The following is a 13323-nucleotide window of genomic DNA, read 5'->3' on the forward strand; positions in this document are numbered from 1 at the left end:
CCCTCCCCCTCTGACTATGTGCATTTGTTTTCAATGAAGCTGGCAACAAGAAGAGCAAAAAAATGGTGATCTAATAAGCTCCTGGAACAGCGCAGAATGGGGAGACTTTAGGCGAACATTGAAGTTTCAGACATTTGTTTTCACTTCACGAAGGAGGTCACGGAACCGGAGCTGCTCTGAGGCGGACTGGCAGTCTGAGGCTCCGTCGCTTCTAATGTTAGCCACACAGGTTAGAGCTAACATGCTAACAAACATCAGCAGCTCCAATCTGTCACAGAGTCCGGTTGTCACGTACATTTTTTACCCCCATATTATTTTTGTACTTCCGTTGTGTTTTTGTACATTCACTACATGGGTAAATTTGGTACAACACACAGCGTGCTGGTTTCACACCTATATTATTTTCACACCCATTAACTATATAGTTTTGAATATCCAAATAAAGTGAAATTTACTATAGTAGTTACTGTGGTACTACCAGTGGTAGTAGTATAGTACTAGCAATTACTAAAGTAGTAGCTGTCCAGGAAATGGTTCTTGGCTTGGTTTCTAATATTCCATTTCTGGGCTTTGTTGAGTCCAGCAGGATACTGCCCAGTACTCAAGTACTCTATCAACATCTCCATCTGGTCCTTGTATGCTGACATGTTCGACTCCAGAGATGTAGACCCTCAAATCCAAATCCATCTTATATTATGTATATTGGAATTTGCAATTGACAGTTACTAACTGTATAACTGCAAGAGTAACACAGCAAGCAAATTAATAATCATCCATCCATTCACTTTTATTTGACAAAAACTGTCAACCAGATAAATAAACTTAACACATGTTTGACTGTTATAGTGATCTGAGTAATATGGAAGTCAAATTGGCTTATTAGGGACTGAGCCGAGAGGGGTAGTGAGTGGACCTGCCAGTGGCAAATTGCCTTTCAAAGTAAAGCCTTCAAATTAAAACTTGTCTGAGGCCATTTGTCATAATGGCTTCTAAATAGCATCAAAAGATAGAGTAAACCCTTCTCAAAAAAGTGTTTGTCCACTTTTTCATAACTGTCTTCATTTTTTTTTTTTTTATAGGCCCGGAATAATGCGATGTCTGGGACTAATTTTTCAATTTGGACTTTTTCCCACATGTTATATATCCATACATTCACAAAAGTCACCACAACTCTCCTGCGCAAAAATTTTTGGGATCGGATGTACGGTTATGGATTAATCACAGTTTATTTGTTTTTATGCTTTTTGCACTTTAAACTGCCGTTTGACCACCTCAACATGCTCAGAAACTCACCAAATTTGGCAGACATGTCATGTCTGGTGAACACTTTCATACAATATCAAAATTAACCCCTTTAGGTGCCAAAATGCACCACCTATGTACACAAAAATGGTTCTAGCGGCCAGTAGGAATGTCGTACAGACATGAAACAAATGCAAAAATGTTGGTCTCATCAAGTCCGACAAATCATATGCTCACACCCATGAGCTAAATCCAACCAGAAGTTGGCAATCTGCCTTTAAATGTATTTTAACATCAAAGAATTAACAAGCCAAGACTCTTTCCACAATCACTGCTTATTCAGTTCAAACTTTTTTGACACATATTATCTATTAAAATGTTCAAGAGACTCTCTACGAGCCTCCAGTCCAAGAATTTTTGAGAGAGGATGTACGGTTATGGATTAATCGCAGTTTTGTTTCTCTGGATCGCTTTCTGTATGTCAGAGAATGTTTGACTTAATGAGCAGACAAAGACACACAGACATAGAGAAAAACTGCAGCAGTGTCATATTACGAGCGCACACACAGAGGCAGTAAATCGAATTCTGAAAGCTGATTGGCTGAAGTCCTTTCTTGTGGAATGCATACAATGAAAACACAAGATGGTGCTATAACACCATGAATAGACAGTGAGATCACTACTTTGACTTTTCCCTCGTCAAATAAACATGCAAAGCAACTTTACTGTCAAATTCTCCACACGAACATTTTAACAATACAGAAAAAATATAAAAATTAAATAAGAATAAATATATATGTATGTAAAAATAATTATATATAAATAAAACTAGAATTAAAATGAGGACATAATACAAATGTGAATGGTACACACTGAATAAGGTTTTTCAAAATCAAAGCCTTCATAAAAATGGTAAATTATGAGTTTTATGCTCAGCTGTTCATACAATTTCAAGTCACTCAAACTGATTGTGTCTTGACCTTCACCAGTGCAAGAGATAAGTATCATACTACACCAGCTAAGATCCAGTATCAAGGCTAGTTGTTATGGGAGTCACTACTCAGAAGAAACAAATTAGACATGGGTCATATAATGAACTACATACATCTCACAAAAACCAGATTCAACTGATAAAATTCTGTGACTAAATAATAAAAATGCACTCCTGAGACAAAGGGCAATCTTGTAAACTATACAAACATACACCTATGTGACACAAACAACCATGATTACTGGTGAGTATGCTAACATCTCCACTAGCCAACAAGCATCCAGGCATCGTTCATAAATTGAGTTTGTAACTTAATTTTAATGATGACATTTTTGTCATGGCAGATGTATAGAACATGTTTGAACCACAAGAATGTCACTCATTTATATGAGTAAACACTGTTACAACCAATAGCATCATCAAGAGCGTACAAATCCACTGAAATACACAGAGTATAAAGAATTTATCTCAGTGATACTTACAAGTGCAACAGCATCCATTTGGATGCTTCTTTTTCTTTTAGCTCTCACCATTTTGCAAAATCTGGACCAAGGCAGTCTTGTTCCTCATTTGGTCACTCACTCTTTTCTTATTCCTCCATCCTTTAACAGCAGCCGCCTCTTCCTTTTCTCCGCTGGCTCTGCCATGGTAAACACCTGTGAAATGAAGACATAGCTGGGTTGTGTTTAGAGCTTGCCGGCTGTGCCTGGCTGGGGATGTGTTTGTGTTGTAGTGCCAAAAACTGTGACATTCCTCACGAGAGGTGAGATCTAGGCCACCTCAACCAGATCTAGGCCACAGGGACTGTGTACTGAAGTTGCAAGTGGCCTATTTGGCCCAGAGGCGCTAGTGGGAAGGCAGAGGACTTCCATTCTCCCCCCAACAAGCCATTTAACCGTCACAATTACTTTGAAACTATTTAATTAAGGTATAGATAATGCAAAGTTCTCCTTTAAATGCAAAACATTCTGCAGGTAAGGATTTCTGTCTCTAGGATGTTCTGCTTTGTGTACATCAAAACAGTATTGTATCATAACTTTCAAATGTCAGGGAAACATGGGAGTGAGGGTTTTTTGTTTAGAAGAGTGCTCAAGTATCCCAGTGTGTTTTTTGTCTCTTCTGTTTGTGATGCAGCTGTACGTCTCATCTGAAAGCCGTTTTAACACACTGGCAGAACTGGTGCACCATCATTCCACTGTTGCTGACGGCCTCATCACTACGCTGCATTACCCTGCACCAAAGCGCAACAAACCTACCATTTACGGAGTCTCTCCCAACTATGACAAGTGGGAGATCGAGCGCACTGACATTACCATGAAACACAAACTGGGAGGGGGGCAGTACGGAGAGGTGTACGAGGGGGTCTGGAAGAAGTACAACCTCACAGTGGCTGTAAAGACGCTAAAGGTATAAGAGAGACAGACAAAGCAACAGAGTGATTCTTCTATGCATTCTCCTCTGCTCTCATTGTGAGCACATTGTAATTTTGATGAAAAATGCTGCCACCTAGTGTTAAATGCAGGCAGTCGCAACAGGTCTGTGATTTTCGCTTGTTTATTTTGTCCAGGAGGATACAATGGAGGTGGAGGAGTTTCTCAAAGAGGCTGCTGTTATGAAAGAAATCAAACACCCCAACCTTGTACAGCTTTTGGGTATGTTGACACTTTCTAAAAAGGTTGAAAGGTTTAGGATTTTGTGAGAATCTAACTGCTTAACTGGAGTGCAATATTGAGAATTATGTTTTCAGTAATGTATTATCACACAAGTCAGAAACATGTAACCAAAGAGGGAGAATTTCTTCTTGTTTTTCTTCATTGTTTTCTTCTTCATTGTTTTCTTCGTCTTTGTTGTCTTATTCTTTGTCTTTGTTGTTGTCCTCTGCCTTCTTGTTCTTCATCTTCTCATTCTTCCTCTTTTTTGGCTTCATTGACTTCCTTGTCGTCATCTTCTTTTCTTTGTGTTTTACGTCTTCTTTGTCTTCAGTAGACACTGCCAATATATTCATCTGTCTCACTGGAAAGAGTTTGTTTTGCAGCTGTATTTCTTTTTCATGGTTAAAGAAGGTGTTGGTCTAGTGCAGGGGTCAGCAACCCTGGTCCTGGAGAGCTACAATCCTGCATGTTTTAGATGTATTCCTCTTCCAACACACCTGATTCAAATGATAAGCCTATCATCAAGCTCTGCAGAAGCCTGATAATGACCATCAGGTGTGCTGGAAGAGGGAAACATCTAAAACATGCAGGATAGTGGCTCTCTAGGACCAGGGTTGCTGACCCCTGGTCTAGTGACATATTAGAGGGTTTTTGTGGATGAACATGCTTTGAGTATTGTTGAATAGATGACCACATTATTGATGTGTCTTCGTTGCGCTCTATGCAGGAGTGTGCACACGAGAGCCACCGTTCTATATTATCACAGAGTTCATGACACATGGTAATCTGTTGGACTACCTGAGGGAGTGCAATCGAGAGGAGGTCAACGCTGTGGTGCTGCTTCACATGGCCACACAGATCTCTTCAGCCATGGAGTACCTGGAGAAGAAAAACTTTATACATAGGTAGGTCTGAATAGAATCAAAGAGGGTGATCACTGTCATCTAAAGCTGATTTTAGCCTCAAGTATCTCTGGTTTGACAGGAGAAGTGATCAGTCAGCATGGCATGTATAGCAGAGAAGAAAAAAAAACTCTGCTTTGACCCTTACAGACTCTGGTCTGTTATTTCCACACACTGTCTCATATCACAAGACAGGGAGATGTTGTAATATGGTCCATTTGCTCTGGTACACTTAACAAGGACCTTAAGAAGCCAATGAGATGATTTTTGCTTTTTATTTCTGCCTTTTTTATTTTCAAACCTGACTTGGCTTGTGGCCCTATTTCACACAAACCATGTGGGGAAATCCAATATTAGAGATGAAGCAACAAGACCCATTATAGATATTTCGTCTCAGTTGGTTTGTTTTTTTTTTTATTTTATGCTAGTGTGTGCTCAGAACATATTATGCATGTTTTGAATGTTTAGATCAGATGTTTTTCAGCCCAAGGCTTAGAACTATTGTTTAAGAAATGTCAGTCTACTTAAGGGACAAGCAAGATAGCATCAACAATCACTTCTTATACTGTGTAAAACACAGCGTACTAAAACACAGCATGTTTTGTTTTTTTTTTTCCTTCGGTGCGCTCACACTTAAAACTGTGTACATCTCTAAAACCAATGTCACAAATATTTTTAGACATTTGTAGTCACAGGAAGCTTTTTGAAAACAAAAATTGTCAGATCTGTGAAGATGAAGTAAAAATATGTGTATGAAAAATATTTTTATGATTCAAGTTGTGACCTGTCATACACAGAAGTACTAAACACCAAATCTTCCTATGTGATTAAGAAAAAAACTGTCAGTCATGTAAGCATCATTTTTCATGGCTAGATTTCGTAAAGCTAGAATCAAGGTGTAGACACTAAAAAATGTAACTAACAAACATGAAAAAATGGCAAAATGTGATGAATTATCCAGTAACTTTATTACAAGCAATGAAAAAGAAGTAGATCGAAGATTGTTATATCAGAGAGAAATTCTTTAGATGCCCTCACTGTTGAAATAAGGAAACAGTCTACTTCTGCTGTAATGTTATGCCTCCCTCAAATCTATGTAAAGCAAAATCCCAAATGTTATAAAACATTAGAAAACCACTTCTGAAAACGTAAACATCTATGGACTGTGTAGTGCTGAACTGTGCATTATTAGGTTGCCTTCTTGTGCTGTCGGTAAGATGATCCTTTCCACTAGTGAATTCGAAATTACATGTGCAGTGTAGCTTTTGTTGTCGTAGTGAAATCAAAATCGCTGACACACAATTTATTGAGACCTGCTACTTAGGTGAAAGTGTTTAGCATTTTCTTTGGGGGGGGGGGGGGGGGTTGCAAATCAGGTATACTATAAATATGCAAACTCATCAGTTAACAGCAGCAGAATGTAATAAAAGCATTGTTTGTCATTCATTGTGAATTTCTTGTTTCTCTCCGGGATGTTGAAAAGGTCAAAGGTTATTTTCATCTTTTGTATCAATTTTTTTCCCAGTTCTTCAGTGGAAAATATGACATGAGGGAGTGTTCATGTGAAATATTCAAGTTTGTAACTAGTTTTTACCATAATTCCCCTAGCATGTGAAGGCAGGATTAAACACTACAACTAGATCAAAGAGTCCAGCAGCAAAAAAAAACAAACAAACTCCAATGATTAAGATTTTTAAGTTCTTTTTTTCTTGATTTCTTTCGTTCTTATAGAGACCTAGCAGCTCGTAACTGTCTGGTTGGAGAGAACCATCTGGTGAAGGTTGCAGACTTTGGCCTGAGCAGGTTAATGACTGGAGACACCTACACAGCTCATGCGGGGGCCAAGTTCCCCATTAAGTGGACGGCCCCTGAGAGTCTTGCCTACAACAAGTTCTCTATCAAGTCAGATGTGTGGGGTGAGTAGGATCACTCACCCAAAAAAATCTGTAGTTGCTGTTTGAGAACACAAGAAACAAATGGACTCATCAGGATCTTTACACATCAAATCACCTACAGCCATTCAGATCTACTTTAATGTACCCCTGAAAAAAATCATGGGTCCCCCTGCACTAAACATGCAGAAAAATCCAAAATGTTATGTTCAGAAACTACCACTCTTTGAAGCTTGATTATAATTGGGATTTTTTTTTTTTTTTTACACATTTTACTGAATACATATTTCAGTCCAAATTCTAATTTGTTGTTTCTTTGATTTCACATTTACATCTGAAGAACTACACACAATTTTTTTTCCTGTGTATTTCAAAGATGAAATCAGAATGATTTTTTGTGGTTTTCCTCCCACAACGCTTGGAAAATGGCGACAAATTAAAAACTTTACATAGCAATTCCTCCCTGAGAGCTTCTCACACAAACAGTAGTACATAAAGCATTCAGAGTTTTTCTCCTGTCATTTATAAGCCATTAGGCCATGTTTATACAGCAACTATGTTTATTACTGTTGTAGGAAACATACACATAGGGATGGGAATTAAGAACAGGTTTCCACTAGCTAAATTCCTTGGAATCGTTTGCCTGCCTTTTTAACGATTCTGCTTATCGATTCCACCTTCGTTGTGCATGCATGATGACATCATGCGCATGCTGCATTGTTTTGGTCAGAACGTAGCCAACATGGCATTGAGGAAGAAGCAATCCAAAAAGATGACACACAGGGCCACTTGTAACACTTGCAAAGCTTTCATTTCTTCAAAAGGATGGAATTTCTCCAATATGCTAAAACATTTGTCCACACAGCATGTGATTCATTTACAGGAATGTCATGTATTTGATACGCTGCTTAGCAGTGCTTGTAAATCTAGCGGCAGAGTGAACACCAGGCTGTCGTCTAGGCCTGGTTGTGGTGCGGGCAACAAGTGTCCTGCCCCCTCAAATAAAAGTTTCTGAAGGTAGGGGAAAGGAAATGAGGTGCACAACAACGGGAGACATAGAGGAATTAGTAAAGCATCTTAAGTTTCACTTTTACTGTACAACCCCCACCCCCCGGCGTCATCTGTTATTATTATTTGTACATACTGTATTTGTATTTCGGTGCAGAGATGGAAATATAAAAGACAGTTAGACAGTTAATGCAAACACACCAGTTTGTACTCTTTTATTCCAATGAGAATCGATAAGAGAATCGATAAGGAATCGGATCGATAAGCAAAATTGATAATGGAATTGGAATCATTAAATTCTTAACTACTCCTATCCCTACATACAGTTTTTAAGCTTTCTCCAGAATGGCTAATTTTAATGTCCTCATTTGAACATGGGTGCAGTTATCCATCATTTTCATGGTATTACTGTGTATTCTAATGAATCTGAGGTTGATCTCAGTGGACAGGGTCACCTGGAACGTTTAATGCAATATAGAGTAGAGATAGAGTATCGCACATATTTCTGCCACACCTTATTTTACACCTCATTCTTTCATGTTGGATATGCCATTTGTTATATGAACCTCAGTACCAATTGAGCCTGTTTATAAGTACGCCAATACTCTGACCATTATCCGATTTCTGGAGTTACCAGATTATTAGTGATCATGTAAACCACCGTCTGATATGTTTATCAGAAAATAGCAATAATTTGATTGACAAATCAGATGAACACACCTGGATTTCTCCCCAGTACTCCGATGTTTTCTTGCATGTATATGTATTAATCTGATTTATTTAGTTATTTTACATCTGCACTTGTGTAAAAACAATTAAAAATGGTAGAAAACAGGAATTATGTAATCAAACGTGAGCAAAAGACAATAACAGGAAGTTTGAGACTACCATCACTATGTACATACATACCTTAAAAGAAATCCAATAATGGACTGAAATATCTAAGTTTTTCGATTATCACATTGCTTAAATGCATGTAAACACATCAGATCTGATTATTACAATTATCTGATTACTCCCAGTTATTGGATTTTCATAGTCATGTAAACAGGCTCATTGTCTTTTACCTACATGGTCAGCGTTCGGTGTGCTGCTGTGGGAAATCGCCACATACGGAATGTCTCCCTACCCTGGCATTGACTTGTCCCAAGTCTACGAGCTGCTAGAGAAAGACTACCGTATGGACAGACCAGAGGGCTGCCCCGAGAAGGTCTACGAGCTTATGAGGCACTGTGAGTACCAATGCTGTGTCCATCCAGAAAATAAGATGCACTGCTGCTCAATTTAACACACAACTATTTTTTAAAATACATTTTCTTTGTCTTTCAGGTTGGAGGTGGAACCCATCGGAACGCCCGTCATTTGCTGAAACACACCAAGCATTTGAGACTATGTTTCAGGAGTCCAGCATCTCAGATGGTGAGTGCTGTTGTCTTGTCTGAAGCGTTTTCTAACAAAGGTTGTAACTGCTGAATAAAACGTGAACAAACACCCAAAAGAGTCAACAGTTTTTATTGAAATAGAACATGTTTTATTAAAAATATCGATAAAAGCCACTGCAGACCAATGACTTTTGAAAATTTGCACAAAAATATACAAAGACAGATATACAGTGGTGGAAAAAAGTTCTTGGACACCCCATGTATTTGTGATATACTGCATTAAGAATCAATCTTAAGTCACTGAACTCACACCTGCCATATCTTTTGAAACACAAAGATTTTTCTGCAGATATTATACAGGGTGAGTCAGAAAAAACGCTCTTTCAATTTAAAGAAATTGTACTGCTAAAACGGAAACACTGATTTTTCTTTTGACCATACAGTCATATTGATGTGGTTATTGAGCATGTCTGGTGATGTAGTCATAGATTTATTGCATTGCATAAGAGAGAGAAGGTCCATTGTTTATTGGGCACTGAAATACCTGCCAACACAATGTATGCCACAGTGAACAAACTTGAAATTGACAACAATTACAGGAGTCGGGGCTTTGCTTTCACACTCAGGACATAGGCCTACATGACAGTGCCCAGGGAGTTTTCATCATGGCAAGACCACAGCGATTGCAGGTATTATTTCCTCATCGAGTTGTCTGTTTGGGTCAGGAGAGAGAGTGGCCACCTAGATCCCCGGACTTGACCCCCCTTGATTTTTTCTTGTGGGGGTATCTTAAAAACTGTGTGTATCAGACTGTTCCACAAACTCTTCAGGAACTCCGAAATCGCATCACGGCTGAAATCCAAGCCCTACGACGAACACGAATGGCGAGAAGAGCTGTGTTAGAGATGCGACAACGAGCACAGATTTGCATCAATCTGAATGGTAGCCAGGTTGAAGGTCACGCCGGACGACTTCGTTGAGACAAAACATTTTGATGGCGAGTAAACATGCTGTAATGGTTGATAATTTAAATTTCATTCACGGTGGCATAAACTGTGTTGGCAGATATTTCGGTGCACAATAAACAATGGACATTCCCTCTGTTATGCTATGCCATAAATCAATGATTCAATCGCCAGACATGCTCAATAACCACATCAATATGACTGTATAATCAAAAGAAAAATGAGCATTTCCATTTCAGTGGTACAATTTCTTTAAATGAAAAGAGCGTTTTTTCTGACTCACCCTGTATATAAGTGTTGAGAAACTTTTTTCCACTACTGTAACAATATAATTCCCTCCAAGCACAGGCAGTCAAGTGGCTTTCTTGCAAAAGGTTTATCCGAAGCTTCTCCTCCAAATCCACTGTGAAAACTAAACAATGTACAGATATGATAAAATCTGATAAACACACACTATAAGCAAACTTAAAATGATGACATACACAATATACAAGTAAAGATTCTCTGTAAAAACATAAAACAGAAAAACAACATAAATTTCCTTGTTGGCTGCATGCAACATAAAAAGGAATTAAAAGTTGTTCACAACTTTGATCAGCTGAGTCCTTGGTAGCAGCTGTGGCAAAGCTATAGTGAGTCACAGAGCCCTATGACACGCTTTGATGTCGCGGCTCTAGCGATCACATGGTTCATGTAAGCCTGAATAGGTCCAAACAAACTAAGTGCTCCCATGTTATTTAATGGGAGAAACAGCAGTAAGCATGGTAAATCTCAAAATAAACCACACACAACCGTTGTGTCACTACCATATGTATTGTTGTGCATGTTACACTTCAGTAGTGGGGTTGACCACTGAAAGGACTGCATTTATTACTTTGAAAACTTAAATTTTGGGTGGAAAGGTTGGTGTCAGCTTGGGTAGGCTACTTACGTGAGAGGTGCTAACTTTACAAGTTCATTCATGCTGCAATTGTACTGTACTCGTAAGGAGACAATTTTTTTCCATTTTTTTAGCTTTACTGTCATAGGACTGGGGTACAAGTTGAAAACAGTGGTTAGCTCTGAACACTGTGTGCCTGCCAAGCTCTACTCTGATAACACACAATATGACATTAACCAGCAGATAGCATAGCGGCTAACTTAGCATGTTAGCATTAGCACAGAAACTCATTAAAACTCATTAAAAACTCAACAGTAGCAAGCTCAAACTCAGCAGTATACCTATAGAATGAATGAGAATGAGCTTATAGAATGAGCCAGATCTTACAAACGCCAAGTGACAGAAGTTTCGCTTCCTTTAACTCATAAATAATAACTTTGATGAACTTTTATTGGCAGAGCTCAGCTCTCCTCCTAATTTAGCACATTACCTCAGCTGACACACTTAACCAAACCACCAGGTTCAGCAAAACAACTAAAATGAAACTGACCGATAAAAACATTTGCACTAACATTACCTTATCGTAAAAACTCCATAATTTGTAGCTACAGTGGTTAAATCGCAACAGCTGGGCAAGTCAGCTAGCAAACTCTAGGGCTATAGCTGACAATCGAACGGAACAGTTTGATATAAATTTGTACAAACCCTAACCCTAACCAAAGACAACTGAATTTACAACATGTATGTCCACTAATACAGGAAATACACTTGATAATCTGAAAGACGACGATATATTATCTTGTATCTGGAGTTTCTAGATCAGCTGCAATAGAAATGAATGTGTTCTGACGGTGTTACACTCAGTGTTTGGAACTATTGGCCCCTCCATGACCCAGAAGAAGGTGCATATTTCTTTGACAACGGGAGTCTATGGAAGTGTCGCAACTCTGATATATATGATATGTCGAGGACTCTGGTGAGTCACATAAGAGCAGCCCAACTTGGCATCAATTTGGCTTCAAATTAAAAGCGTGGTATTTCGAAGTAAAATTAAGAACAAAACATTAATGTCTCTAAATCTTTTTTTATGAAGATGGTTATAATTGCAAAATTTACAAATGGGTTTTTATGAATATGTGCACACCACTCATATTCTCCGAGTAGAAAGATGTAAGTCTTCAAGGAAAAAACCCTCAAATTTACAAGAAGCAGCTCAAATTGATGAGAAAAAATTAGCCAAAAAAAGCAAACCACATTTGATGCAAGAACAGATTAAGTTCTGTAAAGATCATCTAGTTTAACTGAGTGGGTTGTGTAGTACTCAATTATAGATATAGATTTTTTTTTCCTAATGACCCCCCCAAGGATCTGATGTATGTACCTATCATGTTGATACATTTCCATGTGCTGTCTGTGTTGTATTTTGGTGTTCCACTGGTGTGAAATTGGTTTTGAACTGGACTAAGTCAAAGCACTTGATTCTTACAATGAATCAATGAATGAGAATAGAGGAACACCTTTGAATGACTGTTAAAATGTAGACTGCACTTCTAGAGGTGGAAAAAGAGCTGGGGAAGAAAGAGAAGAAGGTGACTTTGGGCTCCATCCAGCAAGCTCCAGAGCTGCCCACCAAGACCAGGCCCCTCCGCAAAAATATGGACAGCCGGGATGGAGATAGTCCTGGTGAGCATCCATCCACAAAATGATAATGATGCTCTCATAAGCCATGAAGGTGTTTCAGTTTTATTTGTTCCTCATGGTTTTCATTCACAGACCTCTTGGAGCCAGACGCTGTGGTGTCATCCCCCATGCTCCCCCGGAAAGAGCGCCCCCTCCTTGACAGCAATCTGAACGAGGATGACCGCCTGCTCCCCAAAGACAAAGACAAGACCCGGGGCAGTGGCTTCCTCAGCCTCATCAAGAAAAAGAAAAAGAATGCACCAGCTCCGCCCAAACGCAGCTCCTCCTTCCGAGAGATGGATGTTCACTCTGAGCGGCGGGGGTTGACCCTAGACCCTCGAGATGGCGATGGCTTCAACAATGGGACATCTGTGGCTATTAATGACACCAGCCACAGCCTCGACCCATCAAAGTTCCTAAGTGCCAATAATAATGGGGCAGGGGGGATCACCAATGGGGCTCCTACCTATCCAGGACCTTTATTCCCCCGAAAGAAGGGAGTCCCTGCAGTTCCTGGTCCAGGAGCTAAGACCGCCACCACACCACCCAGTGAGGAGGAGTTGATGGCTAACTCAAAGCGTTTCCTCTGGTCCTCCAGCATGCCTTCTGGTTCAGATGTCACTGAATGGAGGTCTGTGACACTTCCACGAGACCCTGGCCCCCGCCACTTTGACTCAGGCACATTTGGGGGAAAACCAGCTCTGCCACGCAAGAGAACCAGTGAGCAGA

General features: G+C 39.4%; 1 protein-coding gene across 4 annotated transcripts in view; it reads left to right on the forward strand.

Annotated features, from left to right (window-relative positions):
* Window positions 1-13323, forward strand: part of abl1 (c-abl oncogene 1, non-receptor tyrosine kinase) — a 121232-nt gene that overhangs the window by 105685 nt on the left and 2224 nt on the right. For 2 of the 4 annotated variants that reach the window (XM_030149119.1, XM_030149121.1), the window contains 9 exons: window positions 3368-3640; window positions 3801-3885; window positions 4220-4255; window positions 4613-4790; window positions 6519-6703; window positions 8767-8919; window positions 9017-9106; window positions 12469-12597; window positions 12688-13323. The exon at window positions 12688-13323 is cut by the window's right edge and continues 2224 nt beyond it. In XM_030149119.1, coding sequence (XP_030004979.1) covers window positions 3368-3640; window positions 3801-3885; window positions 4220-4255; window positions 4613-4790; window positions 6519-6703; window positions 8767-8919; window positions 9017-9106; window positions 12469-12597; window positions 12688-13323 — 1765 coding nt within the window. The remainder of the gene's footprint in view (window positions 1-3367; window positions 3641-3800; window positions 3886-4219; window positions 4256-4612; window positions 4791-6518; window positions 6704-8766; window positions 8920-9016; window positions 9107-12468; window positions 12598-12687) is intronic. The other 2 variants (XM_030149120.1, XM_030149122.1) reach the window with 1 other exon arrangement.

Source organism: Sphaeramia orbicularis, chromosome 12 (genome assembly GCF_902148855.1).
Source record: "Sphaeramia orbicularis chromosome 12, fSphaOr1.1, whole genome shotgun sequence".
Lineage (NCBI taxonomy): Eukaryota > Metazoa > Chordata > Actinopteri > Kurtiformes > Apogonidae > Sphaeramia > Sphaeramia orbicularis.